The sequence below is a fragment of the Periophthalmus magnuspinnatus genome, chromosome 3 (assembly GCF_009829125.3).
Source record: "Periophthalmus magnuspinnatus isolate fPerMag1 chromosome 3, fPerMag1.2.pri, whole genome shotgun sequence".
NCBI lineage: Eukaryota > Metazoa > Chordata > Actinopteri > Gobiiformes > Gobiidae > Periophthalmus > Periophthalmus magnuspinnatus.
In genome coordinates this window covers 34,393,139-34,419,859 of record NC_047128.1, presented here as the reverse complement: position 1 = coordinate 34,419,859, position 26,721 = coordinate 34,393,139, and the positions used below count along the sequence as shown (strand labels likewise).

The 26,721-nt window shown below is 40.8% G+C and overlaps 1 protein-coding gene across 1 annotated transcript in view; it reads right to left on the bottom strand.

Moving 5' to 3' along the window:
- The window catches only part of fam189a1 (family with sequence similarity 189 member A1), a 126,563-nt gene that overhangs the window by 7,459 nt on the left and 92,383 nt on the right, over positions 1-26,721 (bottom strand). Inside the window, exons 3-4 of the mRNA XM_033987668.2 lie at positions 13,863-13,973; positions 6,677-6,808 (exon numbers count right to left, since the gene is read on the bottom strand). Of these exons, the coding sequence (XP_033843559.2) occupies positions 6,677-6,808; positions 13,863-13,973 (243 nt within the window). The remainder of the gene's footprint in view (positions 1-6,676; positions 6,809-13,862; positions 13,974-26,721) is intronic.

Below are 26,721 nucleotides of genomic sequence, written 5' to 3'. Positions count from 1 at the left end.
CGTTGTTCCTTGTAAAGTTCCCAGCCTCGATAAACAGCCCATAAAGCATCATTAACTCAACTCAAGCCCAGAGCAAAGAATAATGTCTCCTCGATGAGCAGAAGTCACTGTTGTAGGTCCGTGGAGCGGGGACATAACCCTTTGATGCTGCCATATGCCATTATTATTAAAGCTCTAATGATCAGCTTTTAGTGGCTTTATTTTAGACCCATTTCCAATATGTATCGTCAAATAAATGAGGCTGTAATTGCCGTGGGCTGTTACAATGTCCTCTGCAGAAGAAGAAGAGCGCTTCACTTCCAGGAAAGAACAAAATGGAGGGTTGTTTTGACTTTATAGTTTGTTCCTGAACCTGGTGCAACGCAGATTATGAATTTACCTTAAAAATAGTTTACAAAATATAGCTTGACGCAGATCTATAATCCAGTTTCTGCGTTAAATCTCTCACATATGAGTCTTTAAAGCTGCGGGTTCAGTCGATCGTTAGCGTTTCAGTGATCTCCAAAACGGAACATAATCGGACAAACATTGGGATTAAAGTTTCAGGCGACAAAGAGGTTCATCGTCAGCAAGTTTCTCACACAAAGCAACGACGTAAAGCTCAAATTGTGTTTTCATTCAGTACTGAAAGCTTTGGAGGTTCATTTTAACTGCCCCCATCTGTACGAAATAATACAGAAAGTCGAGACGTTCACCGAAACCCAGGAATCAGCCCGTTTCTCAGCGAAGAATCGTTTCAGTTTTCTCAAAAAATACGAAGCCGCTCGTCTCGCACCTGTGAGGATTTAGCAGAGTCGTGCAAAAATGAATCAATACTTAAAAAACCAGACAGCAAGTTATAGATAATCACAAAAAACGACGTAAACACTTCACCAGAGGAAGCTTCTGTGTTTAGTAAAGCAGATATTTGTGAAATCAGTGATGTTAAAATAGCGTTAATTGACTTGTCATTGATGTATTTTGATAAAGTTGAGATTTAGATTAGTTTAGCATTAGTATTAGATCAGTTTAAACACTTATATTTCCTCTGATTAAGTGTTTACATCGTCGTAAAGGTCCCAACGTGCCGTCTGTGATCATCCATGTGTAACTTCCAGCCTGATATTTAAATACTGACTTATTTTAGCGAGACACGAAGCTTGTATCGGAGCTCACAGATGGATTATATCAGGGTTTTTATCACCACACCTCCGCACCACCGTATTTCCTGTTCGTGTCTGCGAGCGTCTCAAGGACAGAGAAGTAGAAGCTGTGAGCTCTTCGGGGAGCGGTGTGAAGCCTGATGGAAAAGCCCTGTGAGGTTTAGTGTAACCTCCACACACTGGACTCTGCGCTGAGGCTGTCACAGCGTTTAACACGAGCCCAGCACGTGACGGCGCAGTGTGAGACGAGTTCACGGGGAAGGCAAAAGGACAGAACCTCTGAAGTGTTCACGAAAACGCTACATAAATAGAATACAGTTATTTTAATATATTTTCTGTGTAATTCTGGACCGGAACAAAAGCGAAACATCTTCAGTTCTACAGCTTTTTGTCCAGTTGACAGATTTAACTTTGGCTTTTACTATTTTAACATAGTGTAACTTTATTCTATGTAAATTATCGTTTTATCTACAGGTAAACGTACTGAGGTGAAGATAAAACGAAAGAAGTGAAAGATTTGAGAAAAGTAATGAAAGAAAAAGAAACTGTAATCGTTTTAAAGGCTAAAAAGTTAGATTTCTGCATTAACTGTGCGCCGATATTTCCCGCCTCAACACTTTAAACAGGTCACATGAATGAAATCGAATGTATTATGTCATTTTTTGCCTTAAATTTTTACTTGTATTGATCTGTATTGTCGTCTATCTGACCTAATGTGTCATATTATCTATCTCTTTGACCTCATTTTTGTGATATCTGTTGTTACACACGGACATATCTCTTGTTTTTTAGCGTACAAGACGATGTGTCCAGCAGATTAAGACTGGTACGATTATTTTGAACTACACAGTTTGTATGTTCATTTATCGACACTATCAGGGGCAACAGCTCTTTGTCGTTTGTGCACAATTCATTCAATAAATCTGACTTTTTGAGCTGTGAATACTAATACTGCACATGCTAAAGGAAGAGACCTCGGGGGGAAGAAGGCGCCTGATTTGTTTTATGGACACAATAACAAAATAAAAACACCAGGAGCATGTAGAGCGGGTTAATACGGACGTTTTAAGACTAAATGACGAGTTTGACAGCAGCAGTTGCAGAAAAAGATGTCAGTTTTACAATAGAAAGCGAATTGAAGCCAGAGTCGAAGCGCGTCTATTCTCACTTCCTGTTTTGGAACGTGGCAGGTAGCATGGTAGCAATGTCCATTTATGCATAAAGTCTATAAACTCTGGCATTACAAGGACAAACTGACGTGTTTTCATGCAAAGTAGAGCGTAAAAGTACAAGTATAAAGCTAAAAGAAGGTCCTGTCTTTCTGCGGGATGAGTTGCACGAGGAGATAACACTCTCAAACGCGTCTGCTGCATCATTAATCATCTGTTGTCTGTACAAAGCGATACATGTAAACAGCAGCATAATAAGTCCTTCTGTGCAGATAAATGTAACATGTTTGACACGGCTGCTCACTACATATTTAACCTCCTCTCGATTCGGCGGCGCCCGTGGCTCCGGTGAGGTTATCAAGCGAGGTCGTGCACCCATCCCGTTACAGGAAATCACAAATTATCGCTCCTCTCTCCCGCCTCTTTCCTCCCCGCCTCCCTGTCCACAGCCCCCGGCTCAAGTACGAGACTGACAGAAGGATTTACATGCAGACAAAACAACGGGAAGTGGTTTTGGTACAAATGAACGTGAATATGCATGAGATGTAGATTTCATTTTCAAAAAGTACTGCTCAGAAATACAGCGCTTCTCTGGAGAATAGGGTTTTATTCCAAGAGCAGAGCATTCATTAAGGGCAAAGCAAACTCAAGGGAGCGGGGCCAAGACATAACTCAATACACGGGATGACTCTGACACTTTTAATAAAGGTTTACACCACTAATTCCCACTTCTACACCATCAAATTGACAAGGCTCATTTTCTATCAGCGTAGCGACTATTTCATTTGTCATCAATGTTCCGCAGTCAGTCATAGAGGTGAGTTCTCGGTTCAAACTTCACTGTTGCGGTAGAATTTTCTTTTAAACGTCAAACTTTTTTACTAACTTACAAAGAGCACACAGGTTTGTACAGAGCTGGAAGAAGTACTCTGTTTTGTAAAAGTACAGATACCGGAGCTAAAAACTAGTCAAGTAAAAGTATCACATGAAAAAATCGACGTTAGTAAAAGTATCTGTTCAAAAATGTGTTTAAAGAGCAAAAAGTGACAGTAATTTGTGCAGATTTTGAGTCTTATAAAGCTTCAAATGTAGTGATTTTGATAAAGATTTGTGCTGAGTTTGTTCAACAAAAACAGTTGAATCGATCGTCTTTTTCCTCGCTGTTTTTATTTGTATAATTCTGTTTGCTCAAACTACAAATGTGTTAAAAGATAAACTCCCCTCCGGCTTTTCAGCAGCTCTCAAACAATAATACAAAATACTTTCACTTTTCAGCCTAGTTTAAAAATGTAGAGCAGGAGAAAGTACAGATACTGCTCTCAAATGTAGAGAAGGAAAAGGAAAAAGTACCACTAAAAAGTAAAATGTACAGATAAATGTATACTTAAGGACAGCACTTCATCAAAAATATTGAATAGATTGACAGTTTAGATCCATAATATTGATCTGGAATGACATTTGTTGAGATCATTGAGTAAATCGGACTCTCAGTTGAGTTTCAGCCAATCACAGCAGCCGACTGAGAAGCTACGATACTAAAACGACATCATTTTCATTTAAATACATGTACTGCACAAGGCCCGCTCTGGTAAATCTACACTTTCTGCTCTACACCAAACATTGTGCAGACTCAAACTGATCAGTGGGACGATTCTTGTGAATTTAAAAACCCAACAATCGCAACAATCCAGCTTGCAGCGAAAGGTTACGTAAAACACACACGCAGTTTCTCAATTATGACCGAATGACCGTGTTAATAGCGACTAACGGACGCCTTTCCATTACGTCCAACAGTTTTTATTTCTGCAGAGCATCTAAACTCCCCTCCGCTGATAAGCCCGTCACTTTCCCCTGCCCCGTGCGCTCGTAAAGCCGACTGTTGGCTTCCTGATAATCTGCAGATCTCAGACCAGCTCGGGCCTGATGCTGCAGCTGAATATTAAGAGCTGCGCCTCTGGGGGAAAGACAAACGCCGGCGCCGCTCTCCTCCGCTCGGCCAATTCATCCACTCTGCTACAAAACACTTCACATCATTTACACTGAATCAAAGTTTGCATCAGAACGTAGAGCCATCGAAGTCAAACGGACGAGTGTGTGTTTACAGCGGGGACCGTGCTTTTATCGGTGCGTTATTTCACATTAAACATTACGTCAAAACAATGTCAAAGTTACTCAAATATTCCCAATCGCAGTCACAAAACATCCGCAGCAGTTTCTTTATCCATGCCAGCGATAGTTACTTTAACGTTTTAGTGAGTTCGATCTTCTTGTGTCATTAAATACTGACAAAAACAAAAGTGCAAAGTCTTTCAAACTCACAAGGGTTGAATCTGAATCAGCAACACTGGGGGCGTATGTTTTTAATCAAATATGAAAAGCTCGAAGCCAAATCTTAATCTGTGTTTCCAAAAGCTCCCGGCTCAGTGAATCTGTCAAACTGTTTTCACTAATGGTTTTTGTCAATCTCATCCTATTTCGACCTCAGACACAACACGCGCTAATCTACGTTTACATCCGCAGCCGTTTGTGTCGACAGATGTGCCGTCTGTCTGCTCCTCAAACTACGTCCAAACACGGAGACAGGTGCGGTGTCTTGCTCAAGGGTAACAACGCAATGATGGAGCAACAGCGTAAAACTGCAACACTGCACTGCACAAATCCAGTATGTACAAAAACACTCATTGTATTTACAGATTTGAATTATTACATTTATACATTTTACTGCTTAATGGGATGGATTATATATTATTATTATTATTATTATTATTATTATTATTATTAACCTCCTAAGACCTGAGATTTTTCATGGATTTATTAATTTCTCTTTGTTATTTGGGCTGATTGAACCTTATAAGTGTAAAAATAAATAATTATCTTTTCACTTTATGAGAAAAATGATGTCCACATATAAAGATATCCGTTCTACTTTTTAATGATTTTGATCGAACAAAATAAAATCACATATATAATGAATAATGAATGGCAAAAACTATTTATTAAGAGCCTGAAACAACATTTGTCCTGTGTAAAAAACAACAAGAAACAACATTTGTGCCTCTTGGATCAATGTGGCCTTTAACAAAGTCTATCTTGAATCTAAATATTATGTGTTAAACTCTTCTGTTGCCTTTAAGTTACAGTTTAATGATCTCATGTGGACGCCAGGACCTTGTAGAGAAAAATAACATAGTATTGTGGCTTAAACAACCAAAAATGTGTTGTCCAAATGCACTGCCTGGCCGAAAAAAAGTCACACACTCTAATATTTGGTTGTTCCGCCTTTAGCTTTGATTCGATTTCACTTCTTCAACGTCACAACATTCATTTCCATCCAGTGTTGCATTAGTTTTTCACCTGTTGCATTGATGATGGTCGAGTCTGACGCTGCACAAAGCTTCTCCAGCTCATCCCAAAGATTCTCAATGGGGTTAAGGTCCTGCTGAACCTAGACCAAACCAACTGCAGCAACTCCAACCTATTTACTGAGTTAAATCCAGGTGGCGACTTTTTTTTGGCCAGGCAGTGTAGCTATAATCTTTGACACTCGCTGAATCCTGCAGGTCTTACCGATTAAAAAAAAAGAGGACTGATCAGCAAAATGGCGTCTTGAAAATAATCGATTAAAGATGCTCAAACATGCACGAATCATTCCAGATACGACTCTGGGTGAGTAAATGGTGAGAAGAAACAACTATAGCCTGGTTAAAAGCTTTAAAAAGTCGATTCTGCAGAGAAGATTTGCTGTAAATCCAGAAAGAAAGAAAATATCCATTGATGGAATAACCTGGTCATTCGGTTTATTCAGGTGTCAGCTGACCTCATTCTGCTGAACATAGACCAGACCAACTGCAGCAACGACAGCGTATTTGCTGAGTTAAATCCAGGTGGGGACTTTTTTTTTTGGCCGGACAGTGTATGTGGACACCAGGTTCTATGAGGATAAAACGATTGAATTTTGTGGCAGTAAAACAAGTTTATATTTATTCCTTGTTCCTAATTTATGCAAACAATCATCAACATTTGGAAACAGTTGATCAAAAATACAAGATAAAGTAAAATATAATATAGAAAAACCCAGCAAGACACATTTACCAGTGTAATTAGAACGCCATGTGCAAAAACCTGAGAATCAAAAGGTTTTATCTGACAGTTTTGTTTGTTCTTTATATCCTGGATAGTTTCTCTACACACGTTTTATAAAGTTTGGTCAATTTTGTAGCTTTATATGAACAAAACCCCATTTCTTTCCATGCCTCTCTATGTCCTCAGCACCTCTAAGAACACGGCGTTCAGGGGGTGCTTGGTGTTCCCCGTCCCGTGTGCGCTCACGAGTCCTCAGACCGGTCCCAGGACAGACCCACTCACCTTGAGGCGCAGCCGGATGGTGTTGCAGTCCCTCAGGGGGTTGAGTTTGAGCGTCTCTCCCAGGTTGTTACAGCTGGAGCTCTGTTGCTGGAGCTCGCAGCAGACGCACACTCCGTCACTGTCAAACTTCAGCTGAGAAGAGGGAGGAAGAGGAGGAGGGAACACGCATCCGCACTCAAACATCAAGACAACGTAAAGAGACGCACGACACGCAGACACATAGTAAACAGAGACAGGGAGGGAGACAAGAGAAATTTAGATCTGAGTTTAAGACGTAAGACAGTTTTGGAATAAATAAAGTAAACGTCGATGTAAAGTGTTTTTATCTGTTTGTTTGTGTCACATTAACTTTACTTTATCATTTAGGAAGTCTGAATTCAAGCTGCTCACATCCAACACCAAGAATATTAAGAAAATAAATGAAGAATAATAATAATAAAAAGCATAAATACAGTACGTAACAATCATGAATCATATGAATAAAACCGCGATGCTTCTTCTCACAATAAAACATGATAAAGTTTGATACTGTGAGAGGATTAGAAGGTAAATACTCATGTTTTTATACAGCACTTTTCCACCTTTAGCACTTTACATCTGTGCTTTAGAATATCTGCACTAACCTGGACGCTTTATAACACCAGTCACCTGTCAGGATTTGTTTTTTTTGTGTGTGTTCTGTGTTGTTTTCCCCCCTCCCTTCTGTGTTTGCACCTGGAGCTGGGCGGAGACTCTGGCACTACCTCCACACACCCGCTCCTCATCAGACAATTCACCTGCGAGTAGAAAAGGACTGAGGAACCGACACTCGAGGCCAGATCGTCACGTCCGCTTCATGTCACGCTCCGGTTTACTCGCTCGTATAGCCACCGTGATTCCACTCCTTGGATCTTCCGCAAGATGAAGCCCCATGAAGCATCGCAGACAAAAGCTCCACACGCGGGTCGACGCTTCAAGGTGCTGTATTTGCTCCACTACGCCTAATGTTGGAGAAACTGAAGCCCCGTGAACCACTGAATCACTATGAAACACCTGCTTTGAAATGGCAAACTGTTTCGAAGCAGAGAGTGATGTTAGAATAGCGACACCTGCTGCGTATTTATATGTATGGCATTAGGGGGTTTACATTAACTAGACAGGTCTTTTGCTCTTATCTTATCTTATCTGAACTCTTTTATAGCTATGACATAATTACAAGCCAATCCCCTTCAAACTTCCCAGAGCTCGAAACATAGTGCTGACGTAATGAAGCCCCGTATGTCATGGTCACGTGATTTTTAGCCACGTGAATCCGACGTCGAATCAGGGCTTCGCAAACACTTCGGGTTCATGAGCCCGACGCCGCTCTGAGATCACAGACTCGAGCGTAACATCTCTAACTACGCCATCATGTGGACAAAAAATTGTATAACATGCTGGGTGCTTACAATAAAAAGGGGGGTCTGAAGAAAAATTGCGAAGTTGGAGAGAGAGAGTTGTGACGTAAATTGTGCTCGTGTTACTTTGTTTATGTCTGTGCTTATGCAACGAGTGAATGTGTGTTAAAAAAAAAGAAGCGCAATAACCCAAATACACAAAACGTGAGAGGGAATCCATTGCGTTTCACTGTCTCTTTTATTTAGAATCGCGCTCCAATCCCCGCCAATCGTTTCCTGAATCAGTCACGTGGTACGGCCGCTTTCCGAGGCTTCGAACGTCACCGCGTACGTCTTCAACAAACAGCCACATCACTAATGAACACACCAGCTCTTTGACCCTGTGACCCCGCGACTTGCTCCCGGACGTCTTACAGCGCCGCTCCCAACTGTCTGTTACGACGACCTTCAATTTCCTACGTCTACAAATAAACTCTGTTCTGTTTCCCCGAGTCCTGTCTCTTTGGTTTCCCTGTCAATCTTTACGACATTTTTATTTTTAAGCATATCTTTTTTAATTTCGTGCATGCCCTTATTTGTATTTATTCAGTGTTTTATGTTGCACTCGTTAGGCCAGTTAATACGCGGCAATAATGTCCAACCACGACTCTGCAGATGACGCTCAGATCTATGTCTCACTGCAGCAGGTGAATATGGACCAGTGGATTCACTCACTGCATCAACAGATCAGTGTGTGGAGGAAAAACAACTTTCTCCAGATAAACTCAGACTCAAGACTCAAGTTCAAGTCATCATCTTTGTCCCACAGAAACATAAAGTGTCACCTCCAGTCTCTCTCTCTAAAACCTTCAAATCAGGCGAGAAATCTAGAGGTAATAATGGACTCAGACTTGAACTTTAACAGCTACATCAAATCAATAACATCTGCAGCTTTTTACATCTAAAAACATGTCAAAAATCAAAGGTAAACTGTCCAAACCAGACTCAGAGAGACTTATCCTGCGTTTGTGTCCAGTAGATTAGACGACTGTAACGTCCTGATCACTGGACTCTCCAAACGAGCCACAGAACAGAACATACAGAACATCCAGAACATCCAGAACATCCAGAACATTCAGAACATCCAGAACACTGCTGCTCGGGTCAGGATAGAACCAGGAAGTACTTCACACATGTGTCCTGTGGCTCAGGTCTCTGGCTCCTGTGGCTCAGAGACTTTAAAGCAGCTCAGTGTGAACAAGTCTCTCCATGGACGAGCACCAAAGAACATCTCCCACATGTTAGTGCCACATGAACCATCTCGCACTCTGAGGACTTCAGGGACCGGCCTCCTGCTGGTGCCCAGAGTCAGGACTAAACATGAGGAATCAGCGTTTAAGTTTTCTGCAGTTTAAACCTGGAACGTTCTTCCTGAAGATGTGACTCAGGCCTCGACTTTGACAATGTTTAAATCCAGGCTCAAAACGGTTCTGTTTGTCTGTGCATGTGACTGAAAGGTTTTTATCCTGCACTCTTCTGTTTTAATCTTAAATTTATGATGATTATTTGTGATTACGCTTTGATTTGTGTAACTTTAATGTCCTTATTCTGTAAAGCACTTTGAATTACTTTGTGTACGAATTGTGCTACAAATAAACTCGCCTTGCCACTTTATCACCGGAAAAACGTCTTATCAGCGACGACGGAAATAAAACTTCTGATCTGAATCACTGACGCATTAACGCACATTCATACACACGGACACTGGGGGCAAAGTGGGTTAAGTGCGTCGCCCGAGAAAACGACGACAGCGTTTATCTGTGGGAGCTGGAATCGCACCGTCAACCTCCGAGTCACTGGACAAACGCTCCACGAACTACGAGCGACCTTTTCTTTATGAGTAATGTTCAATGTTCTCAACAGACTGACACAGAACGTACAAAGCTGATACGTCCAAGGACTGTTTTTCCAGAGTGAAGAGTTTTTCCAACAGGTGGAGAGAAAAGGCGAGATTAGATTGCAGCAGAAGTGTGGGCGTTACAAGTAAAGCTAACCGCATCAACTTACACAGTCAAATGACGCCTCATCTCATAAACCTCATCCCAACAGACACGGACACGCCGCAGATATTTGGGGGTTTTATTGCTTTTTGTGAGGCAAATTTGAACATAAGAGGATTAAATGTTCCCTAAACAATGTAATTACGGATGTCAAGACTCATCGGTCAATTGACGCTCGTGATTATGGTTAAAAAGTCACATTTTTATGCGGCGTTTTTCACTTTCCAACATTTATACAACCTAAACCTAAAGGCAAAGTGTGGTTTTATCCGTCACAATAGCAAAACTTTAATCGTTAAGTGAGTTCATACGCTGGGATCGTGAAAGAAAACGTAGGATTTCAGTGTTGTTTGGTCGTTTTTAATCAAGAATAATGATAAAACTGTGATTTTTCTTCGCACAATTAAACTCAAATGTGAAATAAAGTGTTCATAAGAGCTTCCGTAGTTGGACAGACGGCACTTTTGGACTGTGGAAACCAAAACAGTTACCGGAACATACCATTTTATACTCTATTAAAACCATCTAGTTTTTTTTTTTCAGACATCCACAATATTTCCCGGATCCATTACCAAAGATATTAAGGAATAAGGCAATGAATTGTAGCTAATGAGGGACAAAGTAAGTATCGGAAGTAAAATATCAATGAATGTTCAAAGATAGAACTTAATCTTTTTGTTTTACTGTGTTTTAACGACTAAACGGGACGATAGTAGCTCAGTTTGTAGAGTGTTTCTCCTCTGATCCAAACGCTGCTGGTTCGAATCCCGCTCTTAACATAAAAATAACTGGCAAATTCACTGACGCACACGTGAATGCTGTGTGTGTGTGTGTGTGTGTGTGTGTGTGTGTGTGTGTGTGTGTGTGCAAATGGGTGAGAGGTTCCTTAATGCCAGGGGTGTCAAACTCAAAGACGCAGTAGTATTTATTTCATATTTAAATCAATAAAATGTATTATAAATGTCTGTAGCCTTTCAAGTTTCTTTTTAAAGTACTGGTATTTATTTATTTATTTATTTATTTTATATTAACGAGCCAACAACAAATAAAACTAAAATAATAATAATGTAATTCACTGAAAATTCGACTTTTATTACACTATTAACAGTTGCAATTACTGTACGGAAGGAATTCAAACTGAACGGGATTATTTTCATTATTTTAGTTTTTATATTATTTACAATATTATTTACTATTATTATGATTATTATGATTATTATTATTACTACTACATTGTATTATTTTTGTGTATTTATTATTATTACTATTTATTTTATTTTTCTATTCTGTGTATCTGCCCATCTACTTTAACAAGCCCGTATCAAATATTTAATGTGTCCCGTTGAGGATGTAAGTGTGAATAAAGGTCCAGTGCAGTGGTGTCAAACACATTTTCACCGAGGGCCACATCAGCAAAACGGCGATCCTCAAAAGGCCAGATGTAAAATAAATCCAACTTTTTAAACTTGTTTATTCATTGTTTCTGTATTTATAACTTATTCAAGTTACAAATATTGCATATGCAGTAAAAATATGTCTGTGTAACTGTGTATCTCCTGCTAATATGACATTTTAAGACCATCATACCTTTAAATTTAGCCTGTCGGGGGCCACATAAAATGATGTGGAGGGCCGCATTTGGCCCACGGGCCTTGAGTTTGACATATGTGGTGTAGTGGTTCAGTCTAACTTGTAATAATAACACAGATTTGAAGTATTCACTGTATTGGCGACGAGTCTGTGGCCCTCAGACGACCCTCAGACGACCCTCAGCTTGGTTTGTGTTTTTATATGTGGCACGTACGAAAAGTTTGGACACTCCTGGGTTAATGTAAAGTGCTTTGAATACCTCGAACGTGGAAAAGCGCTGTATAAAAACTGACCAAAATAGCTACGTTAAAGATTGTAGTGTGGGTATAACAGTAAAACTCACGTGTGTTAACTTTTATCCCTGAATATATGAAGATTTGAGCCACACTGAAGCCAAACTAAGCAGCGATTTGATGTAAAATACAGGAGTTTCCTGCGTGATATTCTGAGATCTAAGTGTCTGTAGCGGAGCGCGTGTCGGCAAATTGTCCCAGTTTGAGTAAAAGCAGGACGTGAACTGAACAAACCAGGGTTAATTACATCGGGGAGTCGAGGAGGAGAATATTTCAGTCAGGAGTTTGGGAGGAGTCTCGTGGGAGGAACATAAAGCATCTGACTTTATACTGTGTGAGAATAAATGCATTTCACAGCATAGATAACGTTTTTGTATAATGGGGTTACACTGAACTTTATCCCAAAATCAGCTTAGCATCTTATTATTGAAATATATTCTGTTTTCAATGTCATCCAATCAGCGGCTGTTAGAGGAAAGGCTTAATAAATACATGCACAAGTCAGATACGTCAGAATTCTTAACCCCTGAATATTTTTGAATAGGAAAGTAGCTCTGAGTTACATCTAAATGTAAATGGGAAAATGTAAACCGGTGACAGGGGTTATCTCGGTTAAGACAGACTCAGAATTAAGATACGTGTTACTCAGCAAGCTACAACGTGAAGAATCCTGCAATGAGACACTATATACTGTATTTTCTGGACTATAAGTGTCACTTTTTCTCATAGTTTGTCCCTGGGTGCGACTTATATGTGAAATTATGCAAATATATCATTTCACATCTTTGTTTTTTGTCTTTGCGAGCGATCTAGACTTGTGTACCAGTGTCTACTCCTCTTGTACCACTGAACATTTAACATTTTACGCCAATTTAAAAGACGTCTGAGGAAAAAATGACCCTCTAAAAGAAAATCATGCTCTGCTGAGTCTGATGACGCAGAAAAAGTGATTCATCTACGTCCAGAGTTGTTCAGAAGCGACACCGAGGATGAAGAATTCAGTGGATTTAGTGATTTGGACTGAGATCTAGAGTAAACTTGTTAGCTTGTTTATGTTTTAGTTATCTTTCTGGACTTTCCATTACCGTAACTCCGCAACTAATTGTGCGATCGTGTAAATTCAAACAGCGTCTCAAAGCAGAAACATGGAGCTCTTTAAGGACTGAGCACATTATAGACCATTACATGTCGCATACACTTTTTTCTTTCTTTTTTATAGACATAAAAATCACTTTAAAGGAAGTATCAGCGTGTACTTTTGCCTTTTTTCACACAACTACCTCTATTTTACATATCCATCCTTATTTTTCCTTTGTTTCCTCTGATTGGTCGTCTTTGAGGGCGACGTAAGCACATGACCGTAATGACAGTGACATATTTAAAGAGCCTCATGCCTCTGCTTTTGAGAATTTGAATTTACATGAAGCACAATCGGTTGCGGAGTTACGGTAATGGAAAGTCTGGAACCACGAGTCTAACGGTGGCGATAGCATCTGACGCTATGGGGTTAATATGTTACGTTAACAAACCAGACACGTGTTCAGTTCTGTCTGTGCTTCATGTCGCTGAATAAATATAAATGTGTTACGTTAGCGTGATGTACTGATATTCAGCCTGTTGTTCCACATTTTATAACTTGCCTTTGAAGATAAAATGTCTGTTCTTGGTCTTGGATTTTGTAAAATAAACTGCGACTTATAGTCCAGCGCGACTTATATATGTGTTTTTCTTCATTATTATGCATTTTTTGGCTGGTGTGACTTGCGACTTATAGTTCAAACTCAAACATTTCACCTTTTTGCATGTATAATTTGTACATAAAAGATGATAATGTTACTTCTAACTGGACTGGTAGATTAGAAGTAGATTTATATGTAGTCATTCTCACCAGCTGACAGTCCTCCAGGGAGTTGACCAGTTGGGCGTTTTGGCACGACAGAATGGAGCCCGCCAGGTTCAGCATCACACACACGGCCGACAGCAGCATGAAGAAGGTGATCTGAGACGCAGAGAAGACACAGAAACGTTCACTTCATCTGGTGGTAAGATAAAACGAGACAAGAGGCGCGACAAGACGAACAAGAAACCAGCCGTTCATAAAAAGAACGAGGTGATGTGGGATTTTCACCAGTGTAAAAAGTGAATGATTGGCAGCTGGGGAAAACCTTCAGGGCTAAACAAACTCGTGAGACGAAAAACGCAGAAAAGAAATGACATCTGACATCTGTAAGTGCGACGGGAACAGAGGAAACAGAGCTACGCAGCATCGTGTTTGTTATTATGTCATTATAATAAGAAATAAAGACAGAGAAAAACAAATGGAGCTTGTCAAACTGAGTGGATATTATTCAAAAAAATGCCTTATGCTTTATTTATTTGGAGAAAATGAAATTGCACAGGCCACGTTTTTGTCATGAGCGTCCCCCAACTCAGGTACTACGCACATAAATCAGACTGTGTGGTGAAATATTGCGATAATATTGTCACTTCAAGGATATTTATGTCCACAATACTTCAAAACATTCTTAAAAGAGCCATATTACGCTGTTTTCTGTCTATTTTATAATGTTTCCTCAACAAAAACAGACCTGGAGATGTGTTTTTTGTTTCATTCACACATGATTAGCCCTGCAGATTTAGGCGGAGTTCTTCTCTCAAACTGGAAACACCCTGTTCCACCTTGTGACGTCATCATGTGGTAAAACAGGAAGTGCTCGATTGTGTTTTTAAACCCCACACACCTTCATTTTTAGAATCATTTGGATAATTTCAGCTCTTGAATTGCCAATCTGTACTGAACTAAAGGTAAAAGGAGCTGTTAAAACTGTTGAAAACTACCACTTTGTGACATCACAAGGTGGAACGGAGCATTTTTGAGCTTCGGAGATGTAAACGGACTGATAGTAAAGTGTGTGAATGAGACAAAACACAACTTCAGGTCTGTTTTTGAGGAGGTAACAGCATGAGAACATGACTTAAAGCTCATAAGAGTCAATTTTGTGTAATAACGATGCACTAGAAAGACATTTTTTAATTCGGAAATCATTCTTTTTCAATCTAAAGTCATTCCGAGTGGACCGTAGTGTTCACGTACGTCCCCGCACCCTCGTTGGGAACATTTTACAGTTCCTACATCCTACATTTAACAACAAGAACGTCCCAGGTGCCTCTCTGTAAATGGAAATACAGTGAATATGTGAGTCTTAGTTTGTTTAAGTTGTCTTCCACGTAAAGCTCAAAGCTGCAGGGACAAACCCGAACTCAGCGACAACAAGGACGCGAATAAACTAATCCAACACATCCTATTTTCAACTTTTAGAAATGTAAGGCATCATTAGATTTCCAGAGCGAGACCGGAGGCATTATTGATCACCAAACACAACTATAATCTTTTACTATTTTAAAGTGACACGAGGCGCATTTATCAAGTGCAGCGGTGAGCAGAGCAGAACGCTTTTCCATTAGACTGCTTGGAAGCGTTCACGTTGAATTATGGACTGACAATAACTATCAGAGAGAGGATATTGTAATGCACAGCAGCCGCAGTAAAAGTCCCGTCGGCAGCAGCGCGCCCGTAAGTTCTATTTAATGAAACCTTTGTGGGTTTGTCTTTGTGCCAGCTGAGCCTCGCGACATCTCTCACTATCACCAAGAGGATACAGGCAGTTACACTTTGAAATGTATAGGCCTAAAGAGAAATACTGCAGGGTCAGGAGATATGTTTGTAACTACACTTTGTGAGTACACTTAAAGGGCCCGTGTTACACTGTCCTCTGATCTGCGTTTTAATGGTGTTTTCTCGTCACAAACAGACCTGGACTTGTGTTTTGTTTCATTCACACATGTTTAACACACAAACCCTGCATTTTTAGGCTGTTTTTCACTCAAACTAACACTCTGTAACACCTTCAAACTACCTCTTCATGACATCACAAGGTGGAACAGAGCGTTTTGAGCTGCAGACAGACTAATAATAAAGAGTTACTCAAACATGTGTGAATGAAACAAAAACACAACTCCAGGTGATCTCTTCTGGGCATGTCTCTCGCTTTGGGGTCCCACCGGAGGAGCTGGAGGACATGTCTGGGGTGAGGGAAGTCTGGGAGCCCCTGCTTAAACTGCTGCCCCCACGACCCAGCCCCGGATAAGAGGAAGAAAATGGATGGATGGACAACTTCTGGAGTGTTTTTGAGGCGTTAACAACATTATAACATGACTTAAAGTTTCACAAGAGTCACATTTTTGTAACATGGAACCTTTAAAGTTATATTATGTCACTTTTTTGGTAGTCTGATGCTATTGTTGTACATGGATAAATTATGACATTGACATTTTTACTTTGCCTTTATCCAATTACAGGTGTTTTTATTGGTAATAAGATAAACACTGAAAAACATGCATTTTTACTGTGCACAGGCTCGCCTCTCCACAGATTTGACCTGTTGGCCTGGTGGCATAAGGCTGCTTGTATCCTTAGAAATAGATCAGCTTAATGCCAACCTATGGAACATTCCAATCAAAGCAACGGCCTCTCCCTGAAAGCACGAGGCCTTCTAACGCAAAGAAAGACAAACTGTTTTTATGTTTTTTTATACTCCAGACAGTGTACATCAGCTCATATCAATGCCAAAAATAACTCAACACTATTATCGCTCTTACAACTACTACAAGTTCAAGAATCCTTCCTCTTTCCAGCAGAATCGCACAGAAGTTGGCAGAAACACTGAGGATACTTTCCAAAACAAAGCACAGTCGTGTCGTTATGGGACCCCAAAGCCTTTAACTCAGTCCAGCCCATCTGCCCATCTGCCCCTCCGTCCTGTGTGTCCCGCTCGGGGCTCTGCAGGCTCATGTTCCCGTTTGGCTCTAAACCAGAGGCTGCTCCACGTCGCCCCCTGGATCACTGCACAACATCTACCTCTGGCCATTAATTATCGCTGCGCTGCTGTGTGCATGTCAATTACAAAGAGGCTGAACTTGACACATATTTCCTTTAACGCTGAAGGTTTGTGCGTGTGCTATTGCGATCTTGTAAAGAGTTTAACATTTTTTTTAATTATTATTATTTGTCTTGGGCAAATGGACATCTTTTCTCTTTGCATAGCCTCGGCAGCCACAATCGATATCAATCAACACAATGATACAAGAGACAAGGAAAAATAAACAAAAACAGACAAACAAAACACACACACAAAAAAAGAGTATCTCCGATTGCCCAAAAAGGAGTGGGAAGAAGAAAACTTATTTAATCCCACCCCCTCTGTTATTATTTCTTAAATTTAGCATACTTTACTTCCTTTTCATGATTGTAAATTGCACGAATACAAATGAAATGATCTCACCGCCATTTCTATTAAATCTAACATTTTGCTCTTGCTCCAATCTCTGCCAAAGCGATAGATTTAAAGGTTCTATATTACACAAAACTGACTCTTGTGAGCGTTAAACCGTGTTAGAATGTTACCTCCTCGAAAAAACACCTACAGAAGAGTCTGCCAGCCTCGTAGTTTTCACAAAAATGACATTGCATTGCCTGGAAAGTCCCACAGAATGGCATTAAGCTTATTTGAATCTATGGAGACAAGCAGCGTCATCAGCGCCATCTGGCCAACAGCTCACGTCTTTAAAGGTCTTACATTACATAAAATGGACTCTAGTGAGTTTTAAGCTGGTTTAAAATGTTGTTACCTCGTCAAAAAACATTCCTGGAGTTGTGTTTTTGATGAATTCATAAAATAAACAGCATTTTATTAGAGCAGAAACAAAAGTAAAGGTTTAAATGTGGTTTAAAACTTCACGAGTAATCATTATTCACGAGCCGACGCGACTGGACTTTGTTTGTTTTGTAGAATAAATGAGCCAAAACAGCTCCATTTTCTAAACAGATTGAGAGTTTTGCGTGAAATGTTTTTGGGAAAGCGAGCGTTTATGGTGCAGGTAAAGCGCTTTTGTGTGGTGGGCAGTGGTTGAGCGTAAACACCATCCATCCACCCCTCCTACGATCTTTCAAAAACGTTTGTGTTTGTGCAGCGGAATTTTGATGTCGCCCCTGTTCGATACGATTGAGCGGCACGAATCTGAGAAATATACGTTGCCAGACACGCTCTGGGGACGAGTTCACACTTGTCCCCGGTTTTGCGGACTCTTGGATCCAGTCCCAGTCCGGGTTTAGTCTGAATTTTGACGCTGAACTGTCTGCGCGTTTGAGAAGTTTGTCTTATATGATGCGGTCCTGTCAGAGCAGCTACGGCGTCACTTTCTCTGCTCACATTTTGAATCTTATCTCTGGCCCATTTCAAATAAACACATTGATGAATGGGCTTGTTTTGGTGCTGGCGGCAGTGCAGACAGATGGGAACAACACGCAGGAAATGTGTCTGGATTAAACCCACGTCTATTTTTGCATCCTCTCCTCTGGCGGTTTCAACAAATGTATAGATGAAGATGAGAGATTGTCCTAACTTGTTCTTTACGTACTGAGATAACTTACATATTAGTAACTTGAATCTACAGCTTCGTGACACTTTGGAGATGTAGATGAATAATAAAGAGTTAGCCAAACGTGAATGAAACAAAGCAAACTCTAGGGATGTTTTTGACGTTCCAGACAATGCAGTGACAGTTACACAAAAAAGTGATGTTATGTAACTGTTTTGTGTAAGTTGGTAGAAGCTGTCGCCCAACAATCATCTCAATACTTGTCTTTTTTCCCTTCTATGTCTGTGTTTGCACCGCCTTCGCCTACGGGCTCCACCCACTACGCACCTGCAGCCGATCAGCAATCAACCTTCAACCTCTGGACTAAAAAGGCTGTGTTTCAGTTCGACGGTTTCACACTTCGTCGGCTGCGTTTGAAGGACACTTACGTCACTTCCGGCCTTTGCGGTCGACGGAGGCTGCACGGAGGAGCACCTTTTGTCGGCCGGGTCCTTTGAACGGTACTTCGAAGTGTGCAACTGCCGAATTGAAGCAAGACTCTGCTCATTCCTCCGCACGCTGTCAGATTGTCGGTGTATCCTCCGTGGTTTATAAAAGCTTGGACCGGTCGGCTTCGTTGTGCAATTCGTAGGACTTAGTTTGTTTTTCTCTCGTCTTCTTCAGATCCTGTTTTTGGACTCACCGATCACCTCAGCCTCCGACTCAGCTCACTACAACCAGCTTTTATATTTTTCTTTGTAATAAACTCTGTTCATTTTGCGAATCCTGAGTCTGCATCTTTTGATCCACCAGCCTTTACGACACTTTGTACGTAAAGAACAAGTTAGGACAATCGCTCATCTTCATCTCTAGATTTGTTGAAACGGCCAGAGGAGAGGATGCAAAAATAAACACATTTTTTGCTAGTAAGATGTTACTGTTGTGTCTGATTGTTCTGCAGTACAAAATTAACACACGCATAACATTTTTATTTTGCCTTTACCTGATCAGGAGCTTTGGGGAATGACTGAAAGGACAAGATCACAGATACAAGCGGCTAAAATGGGTTTCTGGCTGAAGATAAAGCTGAAGATGTGTGAGGAGGTCAGTCACACGGGAGGAACTCGGAGTAGAACCTGGCTCTCTGGACTGGGAACGCCTTGGGGTCCCACTCGAGGAGCTGGAGGACATGTCTGGGGTGAGGGAAGTCTGGGAGTCCCTGCTTAGACTCGGCCCCGGATAAGAGTTTGAAAATGGATGGATGGGATTTGCCTTTACCCAGTTACACTTTTTTATTGCTAATTAGAAATACCCTGAAAAACATGCATCCTCACTGCGCACGGGCTCGCCTCACTACAGATCTGACCTGTTGGCGTGGTGACGTAAGGCTGCTTGTCTCCATAGATATAGATTAAAGCCATACTGTAGAAGTTTCCAGACAAAGCAATAACATCTGTGTGACAAGAAGGAGCCTGGCAGATCCTCCAAACAGGAGCGTCCACAGTTTACACAGTTTTAAAGCTGCTGCTCATTGAAACCTCGCGTTTATTTGACGTTGCGTTTATTTGACGTTGCGTTTATTTGACGTTGCGTGCGCTGACGTCCCGGTGTGGACGCAGCAGCATTAGTATTTAGTCTGCACCAGCACTGCGACAAGATGCTATTTATTTTCAATTATCCGTGAGCCACGAGAGACGCAGCTCTGTGGCTTTGTTTTCACTACGGCTCCACATCTGACAAGACTCTCCCTGATACTGTACATCTATCCTCACATCTATCCTCACATTTATCCTCACATCTATCCTCACATCTATCCTCACATTTATCCTCACATTTATCCTCACATTTATCCTCACATGGAGACAAATATAATCCTGAAGCTCGTGCAAAATGAGGACTAGAACACAAATGAGCTGAAACTGTCTGGAGAAGAAATGATCACTTTGCAATCTGCGGAGAAGATGATTTGCACAAGTGTTTTTGAGGCTTTTGTAGACAAGAGTTAAGCCACACTGATCTGAAACACTGATCTGAAACATGAAAAACCCACACACTGATCTGAAACATGGAAAACCGACACACTGATCTGAAACATGTACAAACCCACACACTGATCTGAAACATGAAAAACCCACACACTGATCTGAAACACTGATCTGAAACATGGAAAACCCACACACTGATCTGAAACATGTACAAACCCACACACTGATCTGAAACATGGAAAACCCACACACTGATCTGAAACATGTACAAACCCACACACTGATCTGAAACATGGAAAACCCACACACTGATCTGAAACACTGATCTGAAACATGGAAAACCCACACACTGATCTGAAACACTGATCTGAAACATGCACAAACACACACACTGATCTGAAACATGTACAAACACACACACTGATCTGAAACACTGATCTGAAACATGGAAAAACCCTTTATACTTTCAAATGACTAAATTCTGCTATTTTTTAACACAAATCTTATAAATGACAGACATTTGTCCATATCCACACTAATGAAATATTTCCAAATGAAGAGACACTTGTATTGTTCACAGCAGGTTGTGGGTTCAATCCCTGTGTACTAATGATACTACTACACGTACTCCCTGATGAATACTACAAGACTTAAAGCAGTTCTGTTCTGCCAAATGAACTTTTTCGAGCTTTCACCGTGTTACAGTCGTTTCCCTTCACCATTTACTCACCTGAAGTTGCATTTGGAGCACATTATAGACCATTATATGTCGCCTAGACTTTATTGTTTTTTTAGCCATAAAAATCATGTTAAAGGAAGTATCAGCCTGTACTTTTGCCTTTTTTCACACAACCACCTCTATTTTACACATCCATCTGTGTTTTTCCTTTGACGCATCGGATAACTGGTAGCTCCTGCGCTCTGATTGGTCGTCTTCGAGGGCGACGTAACCACATCACCGTAATGACAGTGACATATTTAAAGAGCCACATGTTTCTGCTTTGAGACGCCGTTTGAATTTAATCGATCAATCAATCAAACCAAAGCTGCCCAAAGTGCTGTACATCATTAAAAACACGATTAAAAACATTAAACATCACACAAATCAACAGAGAACAATATAAAAAAATAAAAAAAAGTGTCACAGGGCTAAGTGTTAAAAGCCAGTCTAAATAAATAAGTTTTAAGTTTGGCTTTAAACAGAGGCAGGTCACAGATGAAGCGCGACTTCCAGAGTTTTGGACCGGCCCCTGCAAAAAGAACGATCGCCCCAATTTACATGAAGCACAACTGGAGTTACGGTAATGAAAAGTCTGCAACGGCGGCGATAGCATCCAACGGTACAGGGTTAATCGCTTATTTTCAAGACATTTTATTTTCTTAATCAGTGAAATGCATAGGATTTGGCAGCGCAGCCTAGTCATGTTGGTACAAATGTGGAAAAAATGAATAAAAATCTGCTGCTTGCTTGTGTGATCTGCAGTTTTCCATCAGGTGTTTGCGGCGTGGACTCGTTTTAGATGAATATTGTGATTTAAAATGCGCAGATTCTAACAAAATGATCCACAGGCGTCATAGTTATAACCACAGAGCGACACAAGCGCAATAAAAAACTAGAAGCAAACTCAGATGAAGCACAAAATTCCAGTCCAGTCTCTCGTCTCTGCACTTTCTCCGAGGATCTTGGCACATATAGATACTTCTTTGGGTGTCCTGATTCATTGTGCGAGCCGTGACCCTGGATCAGTGCCAGTCCAAATAAATTGCGGAGGTGTTGATGGAGGCTCACGGTGCGGCGGCCGAGGAGACGGCAGAACACTAAAGCAGAGTCGCAGGTTTGGTCGGACCCCTGATCCCGACGAGGAGAAGGGGCACGGTGTGATACGCGGCACTGCAGAGGTGACGACAACTGCCCACCGCCGCAAAACCACACAGATAAAACCAACGTGTAAAGGAAAAATGGTAAAGAAAAGGGGACGGCTTTGTTTAAAATCAGGAAAACAAACATGAGCAGCATCATATAAACTGAACGGTGACGATGGCTGCGGTTTCGTGCACGCAAAATCTAATTATTATCAGATTTAAGGAGGTATAAAACTATTAAAATGATCCAGTTTGTTTGTGATCATGGTTCCTCTGATCACTCACATCACAGTTTGGCTTTTGCATGTTATTTAAATCCTCGTCCTGATTGGCTGTTGGACCGTAGACCATTGTGTTGTGCGTCCTGATTGGCTGTTGGACTGTAGACCATTGTGTCGTGCGTCCTGATTGGCTGTTGGACTGTAGACCATTGTGTCGTGCGTCCTGATTGGCTGTTGGACTGTAGACCATTGTGTTGTGCGTCCTGATTGGCTGTTGGACTGTAGACCATTGTGTCGTGCGTCCTGATTGGCTGTTGGACTGTAGACCATTGTCCATCAGTCTCCTCCGTGCCGTGTCTCCTGTCCAGTACAGAATGTGTTCAAATTTACATAAACGTTGGATCTCAGTGTGACTCTGAAGTGCTGTATGTTTGCAATTTGTTTTCTCCACCGACAAAACCCACAATGTCGATGAAACGTTCTGCACCGACAAAGACGCCTACGAAGGTTTGAACTTTGAGAGAGTTTAAACGAGAGAGAAATGTGAGAAAATGTTAACGCCTGTGTGAGAAAAGTGTATAAAGTGTGTGGTGAGGGGTTTTACAGACAAAAACATAGAGAATAATGTAAAAAATAAAGCTGATACTTCGTGGATTTCGCCTTTTGTGGGTTATTTTTGGAACGTGTAGCCAGACATAACTATATAATGTGTTTGCTCAAATTAATTAATGTATTAAAATGTTTGAGGAAGTCCATTTGACATGAAGTATTTTATGTATTTTACTTTTGTGGCAATAAACTGGGGCAGAAACAGCAGAAATAGTGTAAATTGTAGAGGTAAAATTAGCGACGAGGGCGGCGTACGTTCAGTTTAGCGTTAATAGTAATGTTCATACTCTTCATGGTTTTAGGCAAATGATTCCTTCCCGACTTATCCACGGTAAAACATAAACTATTTAGGTTTTAATAGTTTAATAGCTCTGATCTCGGAGGGCTGTTGCCGATGAACAGTGACAGTAGATTTGGGTTTATGTGGGATTTTAAACCTTATACGAAACCATACGCACGTACATAAAACTGATACAACCGTCATTAAAATCATATATTTAGCCCCTGTCTGTGGACGCAGTATTACAGTCGACATACGCCCACTTCCTGTTCCAATTCATGTGTAAAATATCATATAAAATGATCCAGACTCTGTGTTAATGACTGAATTAATGAGCTCATCAGCTACTCCACACTTTACTGCACAGATTTCAGTTTTAGTGTTTCATATATTGCGTATTTTCTATCTGAGAAGTTCGGAGTTATCTAACTGCGGAAAACGGATGTTAAACTCGTAGGAAAATGTAGAAATAAACAGGATAAACTTTCACAAAACTTCTCGACCTGATGAAATCTACTTTAAAACTGACCCGTGTCTCGTTCTCTTTTCGTAGTAACTCAAAACACATTGCAGTATTTATCACTACAGTAAACCACAATGTACAAACTCTCTGTGTATTTTCTGTTTCTCTCTGTAGAAACATTTTACGGTGATCGAAAACAGACTTGAGGATCCACCGTCCAGACAAACACACTTTAGCGTTTCCCAGCCAAGTCACAGCGTTGCACTTTTTGATTATATTTGTAATTTATGTTTTGTCGTCCACTCTTGTCCGGGAGCTGTAACATTTGACGCTGAAATATGAACTGCCGAAGAGGGATCACATTTCAGAGCAGAGGTTAGAGATCTATCGAAAAATAACTGTTTGTGGTGGAGAATATTGAGTACTGTATTTTCTGCGTTTCTTCGTCTAATTCACATGTGTCAAACTCAAGGCCCGGGGACCAAATGCGGCCCGCCACGTCATTTTATTTGGCCCGCGAGAAGGTAAATTAAAAGGCATGACTGTCATTTTAAGTCTATGCTGCTTTAATGTTTGCACTGACAATAAACTAATGAGATTTTCCCAGCAAGTGACACTGAGAAATATTTGTAAATAATCATCACAAAATGTTCATGAAGAGGAAAATTGTCGGCGTGGAAGGAAGTTTGGAGGAAGAAAGGTGAAGGCGAATACAAGTTTGTGCTTTGAGGAGAAAAAACAGTATGTTTTTTGTGTTATGAGGCGAGGTCGGCACAATCTACGTCGACATTTTGACACCAAACACGGAGCTAAGTGTGAAAAAGTGAGTCTGCGAGAAAAACAGCAAATTGTCCAATAATTAAAAGTCTGTAAAAGGCCGTGTTTGAAGCAGAGCTGAAGGTCTGTGAGGAGGTGTGTCCCGACCAGATACACACTTTTAAAAATGTCAGTTTATCACAGAAACCGTTATTTAACAAGTTAAAAAGTAATTACATTTATTTTACATGACATTCGGTTACATTTAGTGACATTTACGCTGCTGCACAGTCACATCTGGCCCTTGATGGCGGCCATTTTGCTGACGTGGCCCTCGGTGAAAATGAGTTTGACGCCTATGGTCTAATTCAAACTGTTAAACGCGACGATAAGAGGCAGATTAGTCAAGTGTAACGTCTTAAACAATCTCCAAATTTGTGCAAGACGTGCAAATAAACTTGTTTTGCCTTGATGCAACGCTGTCGATCAAACCTGTTTCTAACAGAAACAGGTTTGAGATTATAACAGAGATTATAACTATACGCCGTCGCCGTTTTACTCCGAGCTCCTCCCGTGTCACCGAGTTCCTCTTGACATTCATTTTTGAGACACGGGCGAGCGCATTTTTACCAAATCTGCGCCGTATATGTCAAGTCCATGTGCTGCGCCGACTCTTAGAACAAACCGTGACGACCCCTACAGTGAAAAAATAAAATAACGTCCTGTCCTTTGCGCGCCGTCGTCACCTTTCTCCTCTTTATATTGATCCGTGTCCTGTGCAGACGTGGCGCCGTATGACGGACCCTCACAGGGGGCTATAGGAGCTCGTTTGCGAGACGCCTCCACTGCTGCGCCCCGACACTGATGTAGAGCCGCGGTGACACGTGTCAGAGGCCACGCCATCAGACCCCGCGTGGAGGATGCAACACGAGGTCTGTTACAGCGGGAATCACGTTTATCAGGACTCGAACGAAGCCAAAGCGTTTAGGATGGAGGATAAAGCACGGATAAGGTAGTTAAGCTAGTTACGGATAAGGTAGTTAAGCTAGTTACGGATAAGGTAGTTAAGCTAGTTACGGATAAGGTAGTTAAGCTAGTTACGGATAAGGTAGTTAAGCCAGTTACGGATAAGGTAGTTAAGCTAGTTACGGATAAGGTAGTTAAGCCAGTTACGGATAAGGTAGTTAAGCTAGTTACGGATAAGGTAGTTAAGCTAGTTACGGATAAGGTAGTTAAGCTAGTTACGGATAAGGTAGTTAAGCCAGTTACGGATAAGGTAGTTAAGCCAGTTACGGATAAGGTAGTTAAGCTAGTTACGGATAAGGTAGTTAAGCTAGTTACGGATAAGGTAGTTTAGCTAGTTACTTGTTAGCGATTGGACTTTTGGCTCTTTTATGGAATCATTTCAAAGAGCCGTTCAAAAAGACTCATTTTGAGAACTGTGAGAACTCATTTTAACGACAAACTAACGACGCAGAGACATGACCACGGCTTAAATGTGTTGAGTTACAGAGCGTTTACCCTTTGGAAATATTAAAATCAAAATAAAAAGTTGCGATACATTAATACAATTTTAAATCTAACTGTTATTATGATGTTGAATATGTTTTTTTTATATATAACTCGCTAACTCGTGTTGCCTGCTCTGATTCTGGGCTGATTCTTGTGTCAGTTTTGTGTTGATTATTAGAAAGAAAAAAGATTTGGGTCTTTTAAAAATGAGGTCACGTTAAAGAAATGTTCAAAAGAGCCGACTCGTCCACACTCCAAATCTAATTAATACACAAAATGTTAAATGATGTAATCTCTTTGTGGTCTCGGTCTTTTTGATCGTCCACATCACATTTTACAGTTTACAAGTCACATTAAAGGTCAAGAAATCACATTAGAATCACAGAGACAATGGATTTGATTTAACAAAATCAAAATAAAAAAAAAACAAAAATAAAGAAATAAAAAATGACCAAAACTCCACCGAGGTCAAAGGTTAAGGTTTATAAATCTCTGTCTCCGTCTTTATGTTCAGAACAAACGGACGGGTTCAAAACTGAAGCTCTGTGTGATGAGACAGAGGAGGAGAGAGAAAGAGAGGAACAGAGAGAGAAAGAGAAGAGGGGGAGAGACAGAGGAACAGAAAAAGAGGAGGAGAGAGA